The 24,067-nt window shown below is 42.8% G+C and overlaps 1 protein-coding gene across 1 annotated transcript in view; it reads left to right on the top strand.

Moving 5' to 3' along the window:
• Positions 1 to 24,067, top strand: part of LOC129700115 (protein kinase C epsilon type-like) — a 69,016-nt gene that overhangs the window by 20,439 nt on the left and 24,510 nt on the right. The window contains exon 3 of the mRNA XM_055640313.1: positions 2,138 to 2,292. Coding sequence (XP_055496288.1) covers positions 2,138 to 2,292 — 155 coding nt within the window. The remainder of the gene's footprint in view (positions 1 to 2,137; positions 2,293 to 24,067) is intronic.

Raw genomic sequence — 24,067 nt, 5'->3', positions numbered from 1 at the left:
TTTTTCATGTTCTTTATCCATCCACGGTGTCAATGCATGTGCATGAAAGATTTGTTCATTTAAGCCCTAGTTAGTATCAATGTCTTGGGCCTCGCATGTTGGTTGCATCACAGCTAGATAAAGTGATTCCAATGTACAGGAACACAATAGTCTTGTGTGGTGGACTTAGCCCGGTCCTTGAGGGGAATGGCCCTCTTCCCCATCTAAAGCATCTACATGAGGCGTTGACTTAAGAACACATCGTCCATCATATCCTCACCATCCGGACCATGCCCACATCTAGCTGCCACCATCGAGCAGGAGATACAGATGCCTGAAATCCCACACCACCACCAACAAGAGACAATGGATCATCTCTTGCACCATCTTTGACTTATTGTCTAATTCCTTTGCAATAATGTCTTGTTTTTTTTATGCAGTGTTTTTCTTTCATTGTCTTGTAGAATGTATGGTTAATTCATGTATGATTTATATTTTGTGTGTTGTTTGTGGCTATGTGCATGTGATATTGCTACAAGCAAGCTTTTCATTGTACCTGCACCTCACCGTACTTATATATAGGACAATAAACTCAACTTGACCTGCTACTGAACTTTCCATTAGCAGGCAAAATGTTCGTTGGCCCACTGCCAAGCAACTGTTGAATGGACCCATTACCTTTTTCAGAGCTGCAGGTCATGAAAATGATGATGTATTAGGTGTAAGACCCTGCGTAAATTACAGGGTGAACATCAAAGGATTGCAGATGAATGCAGGCAGATTTGAGGAAAATTATTGTCATTTTGTTAGTAATGGTGAATTCTAATAGTCAATAGGAACATCTGTTTCGGGGAGAAAAGCAACTTAATTAAATAAACCCCTCTCATACTTCTAAAAACAATGTTGTGTGACTACTGTTGGAACCAGCTATTAGTCTTCTTCAGCATTGTCTTTCAATGAATAGAGTGCAACCCAGGTGAACTGGGGCTGTTTCTGTCATGAGGGTGTGGGAGAAGGACCTCATCACTTGAATAAAGAGCTGTAGATGCTGGTTCATACCAAAGATAGGCACAACGTGCTTGAGTAACTCAGTGGGCAAGGCAGTATCTCTGAAGAAAAAGGATAGGTAATGTTTCAGGTCATTACCTTCTTCAGACTGAAAGTGGGGGGGTGAGGGGGAGAGCAGAGCTGGAGACACAAAAAGACCAGGACAAATCAGGGTCGGCAACAGAGTGGTGCCCATGTGGCCCAATTGTTGGCTAGGGAAGGTGTGATCTCAAGAGGAATATATTGAGGCGATCTGTGGAATTGGTTAAACGACAAGGGTGGAGGAAGGGGGCAAGGGGGGAGGGGAGGAAAGTGGGAGAAGTTATTTAAAATTAATGAATTGAACATTTACGCTGCTGCGTTGTAAGTTACTCAAGCGATATATATGAGGTGCTGTTCCTTCAATTTCCATGTGGCCTCATCTGTCAATGGAGGAGGCTCAGGTCAGAATGGGAAGGGGAGTTGAAATGGTTTGCAACCGGGAGATCCCGTACACCTCGGCAGTGTTCAGCGAAATGGTCACTGAGTCTGCACGAGCGGTCATCACATGGCCTGATTGAGCCCTCGGGACAAGTACCACTGGCTACTCACTGGTGGGCAGGTTGACTCTCAGCAACCTTTGTAAGGTGATCCTATTGAAGTAAACAATCCTGAAATTAGTCAGGGGGGAATCTAGGAGGGGAAAGAAGGGTGATGGCAATGGGGAGATGTTCCCACAAGTGGGCAAGTCTTGATCTGCAAAATGTCCCTTGCACCAACACTGCTGCCTCTCTGTTTTATCTCTCCACCTCACAGACCAGGGATCTGGTCATCACTTGATCTGTGAGGCAGCAGCTATACTAGCTGCAACACTATGTTACCCTCAAAAATAGTGGCAAAAATAGTACCACCCTTGCCTCCTTATAAACTCAGAGGACAGTGGAACCTCAGTTTAGTGTCTCAACCAAAAGATGGGTTCTATTTGGCGGAGCAATTCCACAGTGGAGACGCTACCTAGGTTTGTGTATCATAAGTTTTGAGACGGAGGCTTGAAGGTTCTGAGCTCAAGAGTGGGCCGCAACTGTCACAGTTCAGCGAAACTATTTTGAACAATTTGTGCTATCTCTTGCAGGACCGGCTATTTTTTGTGATGGAGTATGTAAACGGGGGAGACTTAATGTTCCAGATTCAACAAGTACGGAAATTCGATGAAATACGCGCCCAGTTCTACGCTGCCGAAATTACCTCAGCACTCATTTTTCTGCACAATAAGAAAGTTATATACAGGTAAGGATGAAATCTGTGTCACTGCCATTGGGAGATGAAGGAGTTGGTCTGCAACATTTTACTGTCAGCGGTGAATCACTTGGAAGCATAAAGGTTTCCATGGGCAAGAAGGCCAGCCTCTATTGTGTCAGTTATTTTCTAAATGAATGCAACCTCTTCTGTTCTGCTTTCTCTTTGAAAATAGGTCTGGTAGCTCTTTATCACCCATTTTAAAAACATTCAACTTAGCGCACTGAATGTTTGCAAAGTGTGAAAGAGGTTGATTACTGTAACAGACCTGATTGGCATTGAATTAATTGATTGAAAGATGCAGCGTGGAAACAGACCCTTCAGTCTACGCCGACCAGCGATCACCTGCTCACACTAGCTCTTTTACCCTTTCTCATCCACTCCCAATATATTAGGAGCAGTTTACAGAGGCTAAATAACCTACAAACAGACTTTCACTTCCTTTATTCATTGCAATTTAACTTTTCCCATCATCTAATTGTCGAAGGGACTTTCAAGATTATAAACAACAAGCTGTTCTTCCAATTGTTATTCTCCTGTACGTTACCTGTCCACAATCTAGTTTTGAACAGTATTGCAGAGTTGGCATGAGCCAAATACTGATGACTGTTAGATGATCCTGACAGTAATCAGCTTGAAGCTTCTTTTGGTGAAGGATATGCAGGTTTAAATGCTGCCGAATGTGAGAGGAGATGTTGTGCACTAACATAGCCTAAATGGGCTGAATGGCTGTCCTCTGCTCTGCAACAATTCTACGATTGTAAACTGATAGGGAGTTTCAGAAGCAGGTTAAAGTCATGAGATATGTTGCAACATGTTTGATAAATCAGTAAAGTACTCATAATTTACTGAAAAAGGAATGTATTTGGAGCCAGTTGGAGCTTGTCCTAAAAATTACAACTTTGAGAAAATACCACATGGGTTGCAGTAACCTGATTGCTAGCTTGTAAACACATAGTACACTGTGGTGTGACAGTTATGGTGTAAATATTTGCATTGGAAATGATAAATGAGTTCAACTGATAAATCTATGCGATGCTCAGAATGCACAACAAACTATGCAACAAAGTCTTCAATGCATATTCATACTCACAATGCAAAACTAAACAAAATCAAATCCAAATGATCTTCAATAATTTGGAATGCTAGTTAAAACTGTTGAATGTGTTGAATGAGCACCATTGTAAATGTGGTTCAATTGCTAAAGGATCTGAATGGAAATAGGTAATGTTATTAATCTTCTCTCCTTGCTGTGTCTGTATAATGGATGTTCTGTTTCTTGCCCAGTGGGATTTATCTGTAAACATGTTGAATATACAGTATACTTTTTTCAGTGCAGCAACAAATTGACTGATTTTCAGCACTGTACACAGAAATGCATTCTCCAAGTATAATGTTTCACTGACAGCACCCAGAGGTTTCCTGTAAATTTGTCAGCCATTGAAACCACTAGGAACATATTGCACCAGAATCCATCAATAAATCTACCGGATAGTGGAGAGGTCCAATGAATGTGCTCTCGACAACAAAATCAGAAACCACCTGAGAATGTATTGGATGCCGAAGTTGATTGGCCAGCTCCAAACAACAGAGCAACTTATAAACAGAGGCATTTGCTACCTTCTGCTTTTGGTTCTGATCCGAATAAAACTGGCATCAATGATTTGAACTGAAAATAATGATGTGCTAGCACAGAAAAATCAGGTGATTTTGCCAAGTATTTCTAATATCCTGTGGAAAAAAAATCAGTTTTTTCCCCCACAAGTACTTTACATTAATGTAGCTTTATGTAGGTTAGTATCAACATCAGATGCCATAATGAAATAGAGACTGCATGATCTGTGCAAAGTTACCCGATATCAGCTTGCAGTATTATCACTGGTTTGTCTGCAGTTGATTGGGGTATGGAGAGCAGAGGGTGGCATGTTAATGGGGTCAGTAGGGCACAGTCCCAGTAAGAAGAGATTAAAAAAAAAACTAAAATGTAAAAACAAGGAACTGCAGATGCTGATTAATACATAAATGGGCACAAAGTGCTGGGGTAACAGCAGGTCAGGCAGCATCTCTGGAGAACAAGGATAGGTGAAGTTTTGTGTTGAGACCCTGGGGTACTATTGTGGAAAAGTAGATATTACTCACATAAAATTAAAAGAAACAAACAACACTCTCCAGCAATATTTAACATGCAGTGACCAGTCATTTACTTTATACTTCGTACAATTAAAAGTAACGTCCGGCATATGTGGATGGGAGTGGACAGAAGTAAAGGCTTAAAGGCAAAACAGCAAGTACTGGGAATCTGAAACAAAGTCAATCAGCAGATCAGTCACCATCTGTGGAAAGAGAAACAGATTTAATGTCAATGTTCCTTTAAGAGAAATGGAAAAGTGAGAGTTCAAGTGTCAGAATGGGCCAGTTCTGACAGAAACAGAAAAAGCTGCTTGCTTAAATTCAATATTGAGTCAGGATTTTACATTTTACACGGGTCAGTTCTAGAACAATTTCATCAACCCATAAGATAAACTCAGTTTTTCTACTCCTCAATTACATCTCACATTTGCAACTTGAGTTTTATATTTCTCACTTTAGGCTAGTACCCAGACAACCTTCATTTATGGACTGCATCTGTTCTTCCCACTCCTCCTGTGCATCTTATAATTCTCTTGGTTTCTCATTTATCCAGAACTGAATCATTGGCCTGATGCTAGATAGACACAAAATGCTGGGGTAACTTAGCGGGGGAGTAACTCAACTCATTGACCTGATGCGATTGGTCTGTTTCGAGATTAATGCAAAATAAACAATAATGCAGATCTTTTCCACACCAGTGGCAATGAAATAAAATGTCATCTTCCAGTCAGATAAACATTTTTCTAACTAAGAAAAGCCTAAACAGAAGAAATATGTCCTGACCCCTTCACGCTTTCTGGAAACGTGGCCATTTTGTATGTCAGCTATGTGACTATCAAATCTTGAGGAGCACGTTCTGAAAAGTGACTAAACCATATAACCATTTAACAATTACAGCACGGAAACAGGCCATCTCGGCCCTTCTAGTCCGTGCTGAACACTTACTCTCACCTAGTCCCATCTATCTGCACTCAGACCATAACCCTCCATTCCTTTCACGTCCATATACCTATCCAATTTATTTTTAAATGATAAAAACGAACCTGCCTTCACCACTTGCACTGGAAGCTCATTCCAAACAGCTACCACTCTCTGAGTAAAGAAGCTCCCCCTCATGTTGTCCCTCAACCTTTGTCCCTTAATTCTCAAGTCATGTCCTCTTGTTTGAATCTTCCCTACTCTCAATGGAAAAAGCTTATCCACGTCAACTCTGTCTATCCCTCTCATCATTTTAAAGACCTCTATCAAGTCCCCCCCCTTAACCTTCTGCGCTCCAAAGAATAAAGACCTAACTTGTTCAACCTTTCTCTATAACTTAGGTGCTGAAACCCAGGCAACATTCTAGTAAATCTCCTCTGTACTCTCTCTATTTTGTTGACATCTTTCCTATAATTTGGCAACCAAAATTGTACACCATACTCCAGAATTGGCCTCACCAATGCCTTGTACAATTTTAACATTACTTCCCAACTTCTATACTCAATGCTCTGATTTATAAAAGCCAGCACACCAAAAGCTTTCTTTACCACCCTATCTACATGAGATTCCACAATCGTGTATTGTGTTCTATTTATTCGTATGGCTGTATGGTAATTCAAATCTCACTGTACCAATTGGTGCATATGATAACAAATGTCTCTTGAACTCTTGAACTCTTGATCTAAATTCTTTCAAGGCAAAATATCTCATAGGGCTTTGTCAGAATTGGTGAAATGGCCAATGGAAGTGATCTTTGACTAAAGAGGAAAAGAGAATTGTTGAGCAAATGGGAACATAAGGAGTTGCTCCTTACTTCATAACCTATATCCTTCATTCACTTAACGTAGAGAAATTAATTGATCTCAGCCGATGATTCTCAGTAACTGAGCCTCCAGACCCCTTTTAAAAGACTTTTGAAACTTACATGGATGGGAAAGATATAGAGGGATATAGGCCAAACAGGGACAAATGGGATTAGCTTAAATGGGGCATTTTGGTCGGCATGGACAAGTTGGCCCAGAGGGCCTGTTTCCATTATGTATTGCAGTATGACTCAATTACTCTTGAATAGACAACCTCAGGCAATTGTAACATACTTGTCAAACATGATTTCCATTTCATAAACCTATGTTGATTTTACCCAATCCTGTTCTTATTTTCTTATGTTCTTATTTGGTCGTCCAATTATAGGAAGGATGTTAACAAAATAGAGAGAGTACAGAGGAGATTTACTAGAATGTTGCCTGGGTTTCAACAACTAAGTTACAGAGATAGGTTGAATAAGTTAGGTCTTTATTCTCTGGAGCGCAGAAGGTTAAGGGGGGACTTGATAGAGGTCTTTAAAATGGTGAGAGGGATAGACAGATTTGATGTGGACAAGCTTTTCCCTTTGAGAATAGGGAAGATTCAAACAAGAGGACATGACTTCAGAATTAAGGGACAGAAGTTTAGGGGTAACATGAGGGGGAACTTCTTTACTCAGAGAGTGGTAGCGGTGTGGAATGAGCTTCCAGTGGAAGTGGTGGAGGCAGGTTCGTTGGTATCATTTAAAAATAAATTGGATAGGCATATGGATGAGAAGGGAATGGAGGGTTATGGTATGAGTGCAGGCAGGTGGGACTAAGGGAAAAAAAGTTGTTCGGCACGGACTTGTAGGGCCGAGATGGCCTGTTTCCGTGCTGTAATTGTTATATGGTTATATGGTTATATGGTTTTAGAAGCACCATGTTATCACATTCTTGATAAAAGCTTTAACATTTTCCTCAACACGGATGTCAGGCTAACTTGTCTATAGTTCCACGTTTAACTCTCCCTGCCTTTTGCAAACAGTGGGGTGAAATTTTCTATTGTCTAATGTAGGAGAACCATTCTAGAATCAATGCAGTCACCATTGCCATATCCAACTCATCTCAGGATGCAGAATGCAGTTCCTGGGGATTCATCTTGGAATCACCTTCCAATCGTATTATTTTCTACAATCCATTTAATGCTGTCATTTGCTTAGCTGCTTCTCCTATAACGCTTCGCACATTTTATTTTAAATATGTTTTTGACCAATTCTGATCAAACTTTTAGTCATCTATCATAATATTGTTTACGTGGCCTAGTGTGAAGTTTTGTTCAATTATATCCCTACAATTTGGTCTATCTTTACAAAGTTAAGATGCTAGACAAATTGCTTGAGAAAACTATAGCACCCAAAGATATGACCAGGCAAAAAAAAACGTTGATCCAGGAAATGGAGATTCGAAGAGTTGATGAAGAGTTTTTTAAAGCAGTAGTCTTTCTGCTGACTGGATAACACTCAACAAAAGCTTTTCACTCTACCTCGGAACATGTGACAGTAAATAAAATCAAACTAAATTAAACACAAGAGGAAAGAAAAGTTGCCACAACATTTTACTTTCTTCATCATTTGTGTACGTTGCACCTCGAAATCCCTCCACGAGGAACCAGAACTTTCTGGCTGGAGATTGGAATTATTCCAAGGTATTTGTTCAGAAAACCAGAAACAATAAGGGCTAAATGTTATATAAACTTTTTTATAGAAAGTAACTTCAGTCAGGGAACATGTGACAGAAAGCATTCATTTGATAACGCTGTTACATAAACTCATTAATTAATTCGCACAACTGTAAAAAGTTTGTTGTTTTTTAAATCATCCTTCCTTTGAATACATGGATAAAGACTGCTACCTCAAAAATCCAAACTCAGCAATTGTGATGATGACCATTGGAGAGAATTAAAAATCTCACCACAAAGTGCATCTGAAAAAATCAGAACTCTCACTGGGCAGATTGAAGTTCTGCATCAAATCTTTAACATTTGCTTTAAAGTTTATATGTGTAAATGTGTATATTTTAATGTATTTTAATATATTTTAATACATGTGTATATGTGTATATATGTATAAATATGTATATTTTAATGCTAGGAGCATTGTAAGAAAGGTGGATGAACTTAGAGCCTGGATTGACACCTGGAAGTATGATGTTGTGGCGATTAGTGAAACATGGTTGCAGGATGGCTGTGATTGGAAACTAAATATTCCAGGATTTCATTGCTTTAGGTGTGATAGAATTGGAGGGGCATGAGGTGGAGGTGTTGCATTGCTTGTCAGGGAAGATATTACAGCAGTGCTTTGGCAGGATAGATTAGAAGGCTCGTCTAGGGAGGCTATTTGGGTGGAACTGAGAAATGGGAAAGGTGTAGCAACACTTATAGGGGTGTATTATAGAACGCCTAATGGGGAGCAAGAATTGGAAGAGCATATATGTAAGGAGATAGCAGATATTAGTAGTAACCACAAGGTAGTGATTGGGAGATTTCAATTTTCCACACAGACTGGGAAACACATTCTGTAAAAGGGCTGGATAGTTTGGAGTTTGTAAAATGTGTGCAGGATAGTTTTTTGCAGCAATACATAGAGGTATCTACTAGAGAAGGGGCAGTGCTGGACCTCCTGTTAGGAAATAAGACAGGTCAGGTGGCGGAGGTATGTGTTGGGGAGCACTTCGGGTCCAGTGATCACAATACCATTAGTTTCAATATAATTATGGAGAAGGTTAGAATTGGACCAAGGGTTGAGATTTTTGATTGGAGAAAGGCTAACTTTGAGGAGATGCGAAAGGATTTAAAAGCAGTGAATTGGGACATTTTGTTTTATGGGAAGGATGTAGAAGAGAAATGGAGGACATTTAAAGGTGAAATTTTAAGAGTACCGAATCTTTATGTCCCAGTTTGGTTGAAAGAAAATAGTAATAATTGGAAAGAGCCATGGTTTTCAAGGGAAATTGGACATTTGGTTCGGAAAAAGAGAGAGATCTACAATAATTATAGGCAGCATGGAGTAAATGAGGTGCTTGAGAAGTATAAAGAATGTAAAAAGAATCTTAAGAAAGAAATTAGAAAAGCTAAAAGAAGATATGAGGGTGCTTTGGCAAGTAAGGTGAAAGTAAATCCAAAGGGTTTCTACAGCTATATTAATCACAAAAGGATAACGAGGGATAAAATTGGTCCATTAGAGAGTCAGAGTGGACAGCTATCTGCAAAGCCAAAAGAGATGGGGGAGATCGTTTGTGGAAAACAGTTTCCACAAACTATTTTATTTCCTTGAATTTTTTAATTAATGATTATGAGCCACTGGTGCCAGTTCTTCTTATCAAGTCCACATCAGAAGATTAGAAATTGTTCAGTCAGAGCTGAACACACTTCTCGGCATCTGCATACAATCGCTTCTTGTGCTTCTGTGCATAGTGGTGGAAAGATTGGTGGAAACAGGGCTGCGATGTGAACGGTCTTTCCTTACCCCCTGCTGCCAGTTAATCCTTGTGTAGTCATGGTGACACAGTGCCACATCATACAATCATTTCAGCACACATGGTGGTCATTTTCAAAATTTGTTGGTACCATCTCCTCGAAAGAATTATCAATTAGTCTTGCTTGCATGCTCATTCCCATGGCTCTGCAAGCATTTTCTTTTTTAATTATGATTGAAATTTCATGGCAGAGCGTTCCAGACTATAACTGCTCGATTATTGCAAAAACATTCCTCATCTGCCCCTGGTTTTGTTCTGCCAGTTATTTTTAATCTGTGTCATAAGAACGAGACTAAGCTAATTATCACTCGAGTCGATTCCACCATTCAGTGAGATCATGGTTCCTATGTGACCTGCCAGCTGAAACCGTTCTTCCCATTGGTGATGTGTAGTAAGTCATTACTGTTAGCTTTTGGAATTTGTTAACAAGAATGCATAGAAAAACTGAAAGTTAATCCTATTTTAGTTCCTATTCATTGAGGTTAAATTAGGATACAGAGTGGAATGTTGTTAAAACCGTCACAATCTAACTTACAGGTATGTAGGAAAGAACTGCAGATGCTGGTTTAAATCGAAGGTAGACACAAAATGCTGGAGTAACTCAGTGGGACAGGCAGCATCTCTGGAGAGAAGGAATGAATGGGTGACGTTTCGGGTCGCGACCCTTCTTCAAACTGATGGTCTGAAGAAGGGTCACCTATCTGAAGAAGGGTCAAAGAAACATCACCAATTCCTTCTCTCCAGAGATGCTCCCTGTCCCGCTGAGTTACTCCAGCATTTTGTGTCTACCCACAATCTTACATATCACTTCAGACATTTTAATTGGACATTGTCCGATTGATTATTGATTCAAATCCAATTTTATGTAATAGATTGCTGTTCTATTCTGGTGCTAAATTCTTGAAAGTCTGTGGAATCAATTTTATAATCCATTCAGATGTTGCGTTTTATAACAATGAGCTTTAACTGCTGGGTATAACAGAAATATACACCGGAGCTATGGTAAATGCATGATGTACCACCTTTCAGTGGACTTTGCTCTTGTACAAGAGTGACTCAGTGGTGGAAACAGGAGCTGACGCTGCACAGTTCGCTGATGACACAACAGTGGTGGGTCTCATCAGTGACAATGATGAGTCGGCGTACAGGATGGAGGTGGAGCTGCTCACAGGATGGTGCAAGTCCCACAACCTCATTCTCAACGTGGGAAAAACTAAGGAGATGGTGGTTGACTTCAGGAGGGCGGGAAAACAACACCATACACCTCTGCACATCGATGGAGCTGATGTGGAAAGGGTCAGCAGCGTGAAGTTCCTAGGACTCCACCTGTCAGATGACCTGACGTCCACGACCAACACCACAGCACTGGTCAAGAGAGCCCAGCAGCGACTACACCCTCTCCGAAGACTACGGAAAGCAGGTCTCCCCACTACACACCTACGAACTTTTTATAGGGGGACAATCGAGAGCACATTAACCTACGGCATCACTTCCTGGTTTGGGAGCTGCAAGGCGTACGAACGGCACCAACTAGACAGGATTGTGAAGACCGCCAGCAGGATTATTGGTGCTCCACTCCCTTTCCTGCTGGACATATACAGGAAGAGATGTATCAGCAGAGCCATCTCCATCATCAAAGACCCCTACCACCCATCGCATCACATATTCTCCATCCTGCCATCTGGGAAGAGGTACAGGAGCATTAGCTGCAAAACCAGCAGGATGCTCCTCAGCTTCTTCCCGCAGGCTATAAGACTGATAAACGGACTTTGCCCCCTGCCAAAGTATCGCGCACCAACCACCAACCTGGACACACTGCAGCAGAGCCACTGTCGTGCCGCTGCCGATCGGAACGCCTGTTGATTTTTAGTAGAGAGTAGAGTGTTTAATTTGTTCATGATATATGTATTTTTATTTCTATTTATTTTTTACTGCACACTGAATGGACACTGGTTGAGCAACGGTTTTTTGTTTCCTCTGGGTATGTGAGTACTCAGGAAAATGACAATAAAGATATACTATACTATACTATACTGTACAGCTCCTGCAATCAGATTCAACGCTGACCAAGAAACTGCCGTAATCTGAAGCAGCAGGTCAGGCAGCAACTGTGGAGGCAAGGGGATAGAAGATGTATCGGGTCGGGGCAAACTGCATGAGGGCTGAGAATGTCGAGGGGAGTTAGCCAGTAATAAGAAGTGGCAGGCAATAAATGGAGCTAGATGAGGAAGGGAATGCCATTCAGTGAAACAAGATGAGGGGAGTGAAGGGTGGATGAAGTCAAATACTCGCAGTCAAGTCAAGTGAGTTTATTGTCATGTGTCCCTGATAGGACAATGAAATTCTTGCTTTGCTTCAGCACAACAGAACATAGTAGGCATTGACTACAAAACACATGAATAAATAAACTGATAAAGTGCAAATAAGAGATAATGGGTTATTAATGTTCAGAGTTTTGTCCGAGCCAAGTTTAATAGCCTGATGGCTGTGGGAAGTAGCTATTCCTGAACCTGGTTGTTGCAGTCTTCAGGCTCCTGTACCTTCTACCTGAAGGTAGCAGGGAGATGAGTGTGTGGCCAGGATGGTGTGGGTCTTTGATGATACTGCCAGCCTTTTTGAGGCAGCGAGTGCGATAAATCCCCTCGATGGAAGGAAGGTCAGAGCCGATGATGGACTGGGCAGTGTTTACTACTTTTTGTAGTCTCTTCCTCACGGTGATGCAGACCGTGAAGGGCGGCATATTTTAGAATCTGTTTGGCAAGAGAAGTGGCAAAGAGCAGAAGTGGGAAGCTGAGAAAGGGTCATAGAATCCCCTATGAAGAGAGGAGGAAAAATGAAGACATGTCTGGAAGAGACTTTACAGTGGAGCAATAAAATGGAGTTTCAAGAGACTGCAGATGTTTGCATGTTCTCCTTGTGGCCATATGTGTTTTTCCATGTGCTCCGGTTTTCCTCCAAATTCCAGTCAACGTTTAGTTTAGAGATTCAACATAGAAACAAGCCCTGCAGCGTGCTGAGTCCATGCCAGCCATCGATCGATCACCCATACATTAGTTCTGTTATCTCACTTTTGCATCCTACGCATTAGGCCCAATTTACTAAGGCCAATTAACCTGACGAATCTGCGTGTCTTTGGAATGTGGGAAGAAAGTGGAGAACCAGGAGGAAACCCACACAGTCACAGGGAGAACGAACACAAACTTTGCACAGACAGCATCCAAGGACAAGATCGAACTGAGGTCTCTGGAGGTGTGAGGCAGCAGCTCTACCGCTGCGCCACTGCTAAAGAATGCTGATCAGTGGTGTCATTCATTACTGTAAGTCACCCCGTGTTTGGTGATTGACATTAGAGTTCATATGCACATGAGAACGTGACTGAGAAATAGTGTGAGAATGCAATCGATGGAAATGTATTGGGAGCCAGAATAATCTCTATGGGCTGAATGGCCACTTTTTTTACAGTACGAAAATTCAACCTAATCAACATTACCAAACAAGGCATTTATATTATGGATACAAGGAATTGCTGATGCAGGTTTACACAAAAGGGCATAAAGTGCTGGAGTACTGAAACACAGCAGGTCAGACAGCATCTCTGGAAAACATGGATAAGTGACATCTTGGGTTGGGACTCTCAATATAATGGCAATATAAGCCATTTATATTGTATTGTTTTATACTGCAATGTGGCAATATACGCCATTTATATTGCTTTATTTGCAATAGCTGATTTTATCTTATTGGGAGTATAGTGAAATGTGAGTTTCCAATTTGTATTTGCATATATAGAAATCTGAATTCTAAGGCAACTAGCTTTAGTTTACCCTTGGTGAAGTTGGACAGCTCTTGTGCAACCGTAACCTTCTTTGCAGTGTGAAGGTTAGCGTTGCAGTAATGTGATTTGTGAGTTACAACTTGCACATTTAAGGCCCCGTGATCTGAGCCTGAGCATGAGCAGACACGGAGCAGCTTGGTGAGTCTGGATAACAAACCAGAGGGGGAATTAGGTCACGCTATATCTTGTGTCAGGCCCTGCAGCTGTCATTTAAAACTAATGCTCCGATGTGACAGTTCTGAGGGAATCTCATTCAGCTACCAACAAAGGACTTTTAGTGGCTTGGGTTGATTAAAACTTTAAACATCACAATGAAAAAAGGAGCAAACAGGACTAAAATTATATGCTTCCTTTTGAAAGATATATAGGGCATACTATTGAGAATCCATGATAGCTGTCAATGAACAAAGTAACAAGTATTTATTTAATCTGAATTTAGGACCGGTCAATACTGGCTAGAAAAATAAATGGAATTAAATAATAATGAAATACAATGAGGTACTCTTGATTAATGACCACACATTTTTAATTGGATATAAAACCATCTAGTCTCATGTACTCAAATAAAACCATTGCATCATTCAAAGAAGTCTCCCGGAGGCTGGCCAGCAATTATCACCCAATAGACATAATTAACACTGTGACTTTGCCATGGGCTTATTGGTAAACCTCCCAACGTAAAAGGAATGACATTTCTAAAGTAGGCAGCTGCTGCGGGAACATTGCGTGATTAGACATTTCTGAGTTATTTTCCAATGTACCTTCATCATCTCTATACAGTTCATCCAGTGTTACTTCATCATCCTGACATCACAAAGTTGTATCAATAGAATAGGCCACAATAGAAGATGAGATTGAGGAAAGGTTCACCAAGGTTACAGACAACTCCAGCTTTACCCCTTTCATTCGGTCTACTACAAGCATGGTCATCCAAAAGATAAGCTTGTCCCAAAAGGTAAGTAAAGCAGTAGCTCTGAATCTCAGGTAACACAGCACAATCCATGCATTCATTCTACTACAAGCATGCATATCCAAAGTAGTGCTGGAACCATCATATCCCACATAATATAGTTGCCTCATCCATGGCTCTGGAATTCCCTCCCCAACTGATCCGCAATTCTGTGTCCCTCACCATCTTCCAGTCCCGCCTCAAGACCCATCTCTTCACCTCTGCCTATCCTTAGCCCCACGTCCCCCTCCATTTTCATATGTGCATTAATTGCCTCATATTGTGTTTTGTATTGAATTCTGTCTTTACTTTGTGTACTAGTCATGTCTCTACTATTTATTTCATTCCCCTTACATGTTTTTCCTCTACCTGCTAAATTTTTGTAAGGTGTCCTTGAGACTCTTGAAAGGCGCCCATAAATAAAATTTATTATTATTATTATTATGGTTCGCATTCAGTTCTGTTCAGTTATCTCAACGATTTCAGTGAAGCATTAAAGGTGAATTTTTTATAAGCATTTATCAAACTTAATACAATTTATTGTCTTTGTTTATCCAAACATGGCATTTTGTGGAGTAAGCATTTTAAACCATGGGACTGAAGCCCCAGGATAATAGTTTACTAAATATTAAAATCAACCCAGAGCACATGGAATGTTTTGAAAGAATGGCAATCTCATTCTTGTTGTTTTAGAAGTGTATGTTATTGATTTTGAATACAAACTTAACACAGAACTTTGATCTGCACTTTATATTACTCAAAGTACTTTTGTGGTCTTCAACAGATGCATCGGGCATGCCTCCTGTACCCATGCAGAACTCATTGATTTCATTAACTTTACTAGTAACTTGCACTCTGTCCTCAGATTCAATTGGACTACCTCTCACACCTCTCTCTCCTTTCCTGATCTTTGTCAACATCACAGGGTACAGAATATGTACTGACGTCTGCTATAGAATCACTGGCTCCCAGTAATCTTGACTGTACTTCCTCCCACCCATACTCTTGCAAGGATGCCATCCTTTACTCTCAACTTCTCTCTCTTCCCTGCATCTGCTCCAACGATGAGGCTTTCCACTCTAGGACATCTTTCTTCAGTCCATTGCCTATCCATGCATGCCACCGGCCAGATCTGTTAAGTTTCTCCAAACACTTGGGATTATCTGCATATCCTGGTGTTTCTGTGGATGGAGCCCTGTAGTTGTGGATGGAGCTCTCATCCATGTCTCCATTTTGTCCTGCAGTTCTGCTCTCACTCTCCCTTCTTCCAGATGGAACAAGGATAGAGTTCACCTCGTACTCATTTTTCACTTCATGCTCCAACCTTTCAGCATAATCCCACTTCAGCATAACCCCACCGCATTGTTGCGTGCCGCTAAGGGCATGCAACAATGCCTTTAAATCCAGGGACACTTCTGCCTACAGTGCGGCCAGGTCGAACCTGAACAAAGGCATAAAAAAGGCCAAAGACATCCACATGCAAAGGGTGGAAGAACACTTCAATGCCGCGGACACCAGAAGCATGTGGCAGGGTGTCAGGGACATCACTGACTCCAAGAGCAGCCCCGCCTGCCCCTACGGTGATATCACATTGGCTAACGAACTGAACACCTTCTTTGCCCGGTTCGAAACTGGCAACACCACCAGGAGTGGAATAACCCCGGCCATGGCGGAGGGACAGGCCTTAACACTGAGCACTCAGGAGGTACAGTGCGCTCTGCGTAGGATCAATCCACGCAAGGCTGCAGGCCCGGATGGAGTCCAGGGAAGGGTACTAAAGGACTGTGCTGTACAGCTGGCGGAGGTATTCACGAGAATCTTCAATCTATCTCTATCTCTGGCAACGGTCCCCAAGTGCCTGAAAACAGCCACCATAGTGCCGGTGCCGAAAAAAGTCCAAAGTCACCAACCTGAACGACTACCGCCCAGTTGCCCTAACTCCAATCCCAATGAAGTGCTTCGAAAGGCTGGTCCTCTCCCACATCAAATCCAGCATCCCTGCCTCACTGGACTCTCATCAATTTGCATACAGGGCAAATAGATCAATAGAGGATGCCATCTCTCTGGCTCTTCACACTGTCCTGACTCACCTGGACAGACAGGGCACGTACGTGAGGATGCTCTTCGTTGACTATAGCTCTGCATTCAATACGGTCATCCCCACCAAGCTCACCACCAAACTCCACCAGCTAGGCCTCAGCTCGCCGATATGCGATTGGATCCTGAACTTTCTGGCGGAGCGACCGCAGGCAGTGAGACTGGGCCCGCACCTGTCCTCCACTATCACCCTGAGCACCGGCACACCACAGGGCTGTGTACTAAGCCCCATGCTCTACTCCCTCTTCACTCATGACTGTGTTCCTGCATTCGACACCAACACCATCGTGAAGTTTGCAGACGACACAACAGTAATTGGGCTGATCACCAACGGTGATAAAACAAAATACAGGGCGGAGGTGCAGATCCTGGCGGACTGGTGCACACGTAACAACTTGTCACTAAACACCTCCAAGACCAAGGAGCTGATTATTGACTTCAGGAGGTCCCATAATGGAGAATATGCCCCAATCTCCATCTACGGGGAAAGTGTGGAGAGAGTTTCCAGCTTTAAGTTTCTGGGCTCTCACATTTCAGAGGACCTCACATGGTCCACCAACTGGTCAAGAAGGCACAGCAACGACTGTTCTTCCTGAGGACATTAAAAAAGACTGGTCTGCCCCAACAGCTGTTGACAACATTCTACCGCTGCACCACAGAGAGCATATTAACGTATGGCATCTCTGTGTGGTATCTCAGCTGCGCGGAGGCGGAGAGGAGAGCTCTTCAGCGCGTCGTCCACAGAGCGCAGAGGATCATTGCGATAGAGCTACCAGCCTTGGAGGGCATCTACACACACGGTGCCTCAGGAAGGCCGTCAGCATCCATAAAGACTCATCACACCCTTGTAACGGATTGTTTGAACTACTTCCCTCCGGCAGACATTACAAGGCCTTCTACGCCCGAACCTCCAGACTCAGAAACAGCTTTATTCCAAGAGCTATAGCGGCTCTGAACCGGCCCTGCTGAGTGCCCCCACCCACCCTGGACTGTCTCCCTCGGATGGTCACGACACACAGCTTATTTATTTATTTTACTTTTCTTTTTCATCGGTTGGAGCTGCATACTAAATCTTGTTGCACTGACGTGCAATGACAATAAAAGATATTATTATTCAAACACCTTCAGCATAATCCCACCGCTGGTCACATCTTCTTGTCCCACCCCTTACCATTTTCTGTAGAGAAAACCGCTCCTTGATTTGTTCATCCTTTTTAATTCAACCCCCTTCCCAGGTATTTCCCTTACAACTGCAGGAGATGTAACACCTGTCCTTACACCTCCTCTCTCACCTCCATCCAGGGACCCCAGCAAACCTTCCAGGTGAGACAGAGGTTCACAGGCACCTCTTCAAACCTTGTGTCTACTGCATTTGTGGTTCCAGATGCGGGATCCATTACATTGGCAAGAACAAGCATAGACTAGGTGACCTTTTCACTGAGCATTCGCTCCCTGTCCACAAAGGCCCGCTGGGTCTTCCAGATGCTTTAGGAACTGGGATGAATTTCCCAAATCCTGGATAACCATTTTAACTCCCGTTCCTATTCCCATTCTGACCTTCCGTCCTTGGCCTCCCCCATTGCCTGACAAAAAACTGGAACAATAGCATCTTGTATTCCATTTGATTAGCTTACAATCCAATGGTATGAACATTGAAATCTCCAATTTCAAGTAATAGCTCCACTATTTTAGACTTCAGGATTGTCTGCAGATGTCGACCTTTTCCACCAAGGTTAGTGTGGGTGAATCAGTATGCTCATTCATTGATTAGGGCTGCACCAAGTATTCCACAAACTGCACAATGATATCATGTTATAATATAATTCAACGATGACCTCCCTTCAAGAGGGCTCAGGTAATGCTGGTCAGTCCAGCAGAGGGGCAAGTCACCTGAAATTCCTGGCACTAAACACTTGGTGCCAGCAGAAGACTGGAGTACCTGCATTAGGAACAGGTAGGAAAATCATTGGATGCAATGGGACAACCCTCACCATTCTTTAGGTTTGGGGCCATTATTGTCACCTGTACTGATGTACAGTAAAAAAAATATTTTGCACGCTATTTAATCAGTTCAGATAATAGTACATCAATACAATCTGGCCAAACTCAGGTATAATAGGGAAAGTAAAGGGGAAGATACAGAGTTTGTTAGCACTGATTCCTTAGATAAAGTCCAAGGTCCACAATGGGGTAGAGGTGAATCGGACAGTGACTTGTCCCTCGCATTGTCACTTTGGTCCATGCTTTTCATGCGTTTATAAATTTCTAACCCTTCATTTCAGCTACATAAAACTTGTTAATAATTCACAAGGTTAGTTTCAAATTCTGTCTGAGCTTCCATCAGCTCCTAGTAGGTACACAAAAATGCTGGAGAAACTCAGCGGGTGCAGCAGCATCTATGGAGCAAAGGAAATGGGCAACGTTTCGAGCCGAAACCCTTCTTGAGACGAAGTCAGCAAAATCGCTCCTAGCAAATAGGTTCAGTTGAGGCAAATTGCATCTGTATTCCTTTTTTAGGGTGAGCTCTCCTGACATACAGCTGTAAAAGTGATTCACCATCCAAGCAGCAACAGCAAAGCTTTAGCAAACAGTTATGTGAAAAAAGGCACTCGCTCTTCCTCGAAATAAACATCCAGAAGGCAGAAGTTTGTCTTTTCCTGCTACTAAACATTGACAGATAAATGGGGAAATGAAAGTAGTCTATTAAGTTGCAAAATGCTACGTTTTAAATAATTGTGACCTGAATGCTACATTTTGCATTCTACTGTCGAAGATAAGATAAATTAATAGAGAAAACAGGCTGAATCCCAAGTATCTGAATTCTTTACAGAATCTGATGTTCTCTATATAGTGATTAAAGTTTCACTCTGTCAATGAATTATCTCAGGTAGAACCAAAATGTATTTGTTTAAACTTACTTACAATATTTGTAGAATATTTGTATTTTAGAATTCCATTGAGGTAGCAACGAGGTGGAAACCTTGCCAAGAATCTCGGAATCATTAAACATCTGATCCAAGCCTCTCCTGTAACACTTAGGCTGGGAATTTAGCACTCCAGATTGGCAGAGCAGCACTTTGTCAGTAGTGGCGTGATTCCTTCTCACCGTTTTCCATCTCCCCAGTTGCAGCAGATTACAGCAGAATCCACTATGAGAGCCAATCTGTCATTTTAAAAACTATAATATCTAGTTTTGCTTCAGATGCATAAAGTTGTACTTTAGTGCTTCTGGAAGACACTTTGACAGATCTTGAGTAAAATAGTTTATTTGTTTATCACACGGGAAAATGTGCGACAATCATAATATTTTTGACCATTATCTCTGGTCTTATCTCTGAAATGTTTATATCAGGAATCTCCTTCATTGCTCTTAATTACTGTCCTTTTTAAAGTTCATTCTTGGGATAAGGTCATTCAAGTCAAGTCAAGTCACATTTATTTATATGGCACATTTAAAAAACAACTCTCGTTGGCCAAAGTGCTTTACATTTGTTATAAGAATAGTATAAACAAACAAACTACATACATATATATATATATATAGCCCTCGCTCAGTGGAAGTCAGGAAAGGCTTGGGAGTATAGATAAGTTTTTAGTCTTGACTTAAAGGAGTCGATGGAGGGGGCAGTTCTGATGGGAAGGGGGATGCTGTTCCACAGTCTAGGAGCTGCAACCGCAAAGGCGCGGTCGCCCCGAAGCTTATGCCTAGACCGCGGGATATTCAGCAGCCCCAAGTCGGCTGATCTGAGGGACCTGGAGGTGGAGTGGTGGGTGAGAAGACTTTTAATGTAGGAGGGGGCAAGCCCATTGAGGGCTTTGTAGACAGAGAGGAGGGTCTTGAAATGTATACGGAACCGCACAGGGAGCCAGTGGGGAGAGGCCAGGATCGGGGTTATGTGGTCACTTTTTCGGGTGCCCGTCAGGAGTCTCGCTGCGACGTTTTGGACCAGTTGCAGGCGGGACAGGGAAGTTTGGCTGATGCCAGTGTAAAGAGAGTTGCAGTAATCTAGGCGGGAGGAGATAAATTGTCAATACCTATTCAGTATCGCAAGTAGTTACAGAACAAAAGGCAGACACAAGAAGCTGGAGTAACGCAGCAGGTCAGGCAGGCAGCATCTCCAGAGAAGTGGCTCCAGAGATGCTCCCTAACCTGCTGAGTTACTCCAGCTTTTTGTGTCTGTCTTTAGTTATAGAACAACACAGCACAATGGGAGGCCATTCAGCCTATCAGATCTTTCAGGACCAATTCTCTTGGTCCCTGTCTAAAGCTCCTTCCCTATAGCCCTATTGTGGGAAATCCTTATATTTCTGCAAGCATTTATCAAATTTATTTTCAAAAGCTGCCTTTGAATGTATCAATCATTCTGTCAGGCAATGCATTCCATATCCTAAACACTTAATTTTAGGATGGCACAGTGGTGCAGCCAGCAGAGCTGCTGCCTCACAGTGCCAGAGACCTTGGATACCTTTTGTGTGGAGTTTGCTCATTCTCCCTTTAACCACATGGGTTTCCTTCGGGTGCTCTGGTTTGCACCCACATCCCAAAGACATGCAGGCTTGTAGGTTAAATGGCCTCTGTAAAATTGTCCTTGGTGTGTAGAGAGTAGATGATAAAGTGGGATAACAAAGAACTATCCCACTGCGCGGCGCGGCTCTGGCCAGCAGCAGCCTCTGCAGTCTGCAGTCTGTCCGCGTTTTATTATTTTCTGTCTGTGTTTTAATGTAGTTTTTGTTATTTTTTGTTGGGGTGTGTGTGTGTGGGGGGGTGGGGGTGGGGTGGGAGGGGGGGGGGGAAACTTTTTAAATCTCTCCCTGCACTGGAGACCCGACCTTTTCTCGTCGTCGGGTTTCCGTTGTCGTTGGGGGCCGCAACGAGGAGCGGCCTCCAACAGGAAGAAGCCGGGGACTCTGGTGCTACAACTCACCGTTGCCGTCGCGGGGCTGGCCGAGTCCGGAGCGGGTGGAGCGGTGGAGGAGCGCTGCTGCTGCTGCTGCTGCTGCTGCTGCTGCGGCCCGACCAGAGAGTCGGAGGCCCCAACGACAGGTCTGTGGACGGCAGCACCGGGAGCCCGCGGGTCCCTGGAGGGAGACCGCTTTTCAGGGCTCTCGCAACGGCGACTTCCCCCGCCCGAGTTGCGGGGTTGAAGAGCTCCTGGAGCGGGGCCTGACACCACTGCCCCGCGCGGCTTGGAATGGCCGCGGGACTCTGCGAGCGCACACCGGGGGCTCTAACACCAAGACCCGGTGTGCGACCTCGCACCACCCGGCGTGGCTTAAATGGTCGCGGGACAATTGCCATCGCCAGCCGGGGGCTTTGACTTTGACTCTGACATCGGGGGGGGGGGGGAGAGTGCAGTGGAGAGATAGGTTTATTTGGCCTTCCATCACAGCGATGTGATGGATGTTTATGTAAATTATGTTGTGTCTTGGGTCTATGTGTTTGTATGTATGGCTGCAGAAACGGCATTTCGTTTGGACCTCAAGGGGTCCAAATGACAATAAATGTATCTTATCTTATCTTTATCTTATCTTAACTAGTGTGAAAGGGTGATTGATGATGGACTCATTGGGCTGAAGGGCTTGTTTCCATGTTGTATTTCTAAACTTAATGAATACAAAGAGTTTTCCTCATTTTGCCCAGATTCTTTGCCAATCACCAGACATGTGTTCACTCTGATTATTGATACTTCAGCTAGTGGACACAGTTTATCTTTGTAGACTGAGGTAACGGGGTGCTTAGGACTGGGGGCCCCCAAGGAGAAGCTGCTGCAAAAGGTTTTTAGTTAAAGGGACCTGTATGGGACTTACACAGCCAGACTCCTATGAAGAGCTGCTCATGTAAGTGTGCACCACTCAATGGACACACACATCACATGAAGAGGAGCTGGAAGGAAAAGACAGAGACCTTTTCAATCCTAAATTAAGTATTTGTGACTCATTTTTACTCTAATTATATTGCATAGCCACATAAACCTTGCGCCACAATTTCTAGGCCTGTGATCATTCGCTATCTGCAAACTGTCACATTTATCCATGTCACAATAATAGCCACATTTTGCAAATAATCTGCTAGTGGCAAAATGCTTTGGGAATCTTGAGGATTTGAAACCCACAATATAAATGCATCTTGTTTTCTTTCAAAAGCAAAAAAAGATCTGGTCCATGAATGGTCCTTTAAATGGCTCAAACTCGGAAATAAAGTCAGACTTGTAGTCTTTACTGGAAAGCTGCTGTCATTTCAATCTTGGTTTTGCTTCCAGCCAAGGCTGGCAGGAACACTGGCTCGTTGGTTTCCATGATCTAGCATCCGGGAGCTTTTACTGTAAATGTGTGTTCTGCAGCCAAATTTCCAACATACCAGTAAAGCAAAGAAAGTATTCATAAAAATTCTAAGTCTGAGTGCTGGATGGTAAAGCCAAGACATACAGCGGACATGTGAACCATGAAGTTGATCACAGCAAATGTTGTAGTGCCTGGTACTAAACTTTTAACTCCAAAGTATTTCCTCTCCCACACCCACAGATATTCCCTCTACAGGAATAAATGCTATTCCGAACACATCAAACACCAACCTGTAGCATAACTGTTGGGAGGCAGAGGACCCACTTTAGTTTGCCCACCACCACAGCAGATGGACAGAGGATGAGATCTGTGCTAGGTCATTTAAACATCATGCACACATCTGTCAGGCTGTTCGTTCATCAATTGCAATTCGGTGTACAACACAATCATCCCTTCCAAACTCATCTTCAAACTTAGGGAACCATATCTCTACTCCTCCGCATGCAACTGTATCCTCAACTCCCTCATTAACTAGTTTGTTTAGTTCATTGTCACATGTACTGAGGTACAGTGAAAAGCTTTTTTGTTGCGTGCTATCCAGTCAGTGGAAAAATGGTGCAAGATTTCAATCAAGCCGTCCACAGTGTATCGATTCAGAATAAAGTGAATAACATTTAGTACAAGATAACTCTGTTACTGACCTGGCTGATGACTGGCCTGTTTGAGGGCTCTTGAGCTACACACTGATTTTGCAGAAGATAAAGTCCAGTAAAGTCTGATTGTCCAGGGGTTGCCAATGAGGTAGATGGTAGCTAGTAGCTCAGGATTGTTCTCGAGTTGGTGAACCCAATTAATACGGATTGGCAACAACACACTGCAGAGCTGTGTACTCAGCCCCCTAGCTCGAATTTCTCTCTGCCTTACTACTGTGTTGCCAGACATTGGTCCAATGCAATCTTTAAATTTGCCAGTGATACCACCATTGTTGGATGAATAACAGGTGAGTTGGGAGGCGGAGGACCCACGAGTCAGAAAACAGGAGAGAGATTGATAAGCTAGATGAAGGATGCAAGAGAAATAACCTCTCTGTCAATGTTAACAGGACCAAGGAGCTGATTGTTGATTTCCAGAAGGGAAACCAAGCCACCATGCACCTGACATCATTGGTGGGACACA

The sequence above is a fragment of the Leucoraja erinacea genome, chromosome 9, assembly GCF_028641065.1.
Source record: "Leucoraja erinacea ecotype New England chromosome 9, Leri_hhj_1, whole genome shotgun sequence".
Lineage (NCBI taxonomy): Eukaryota > Metazoa > Chordata > Chondrichthyes > Rajiformes > Rajidae > Leucoraja > Leucoraja erinaceus.
The sequence above is the reverse complement of the archived record's forward strand: the minus strand, read 5'-3'. Positions and strand labels throughout refer to the sequence as shown.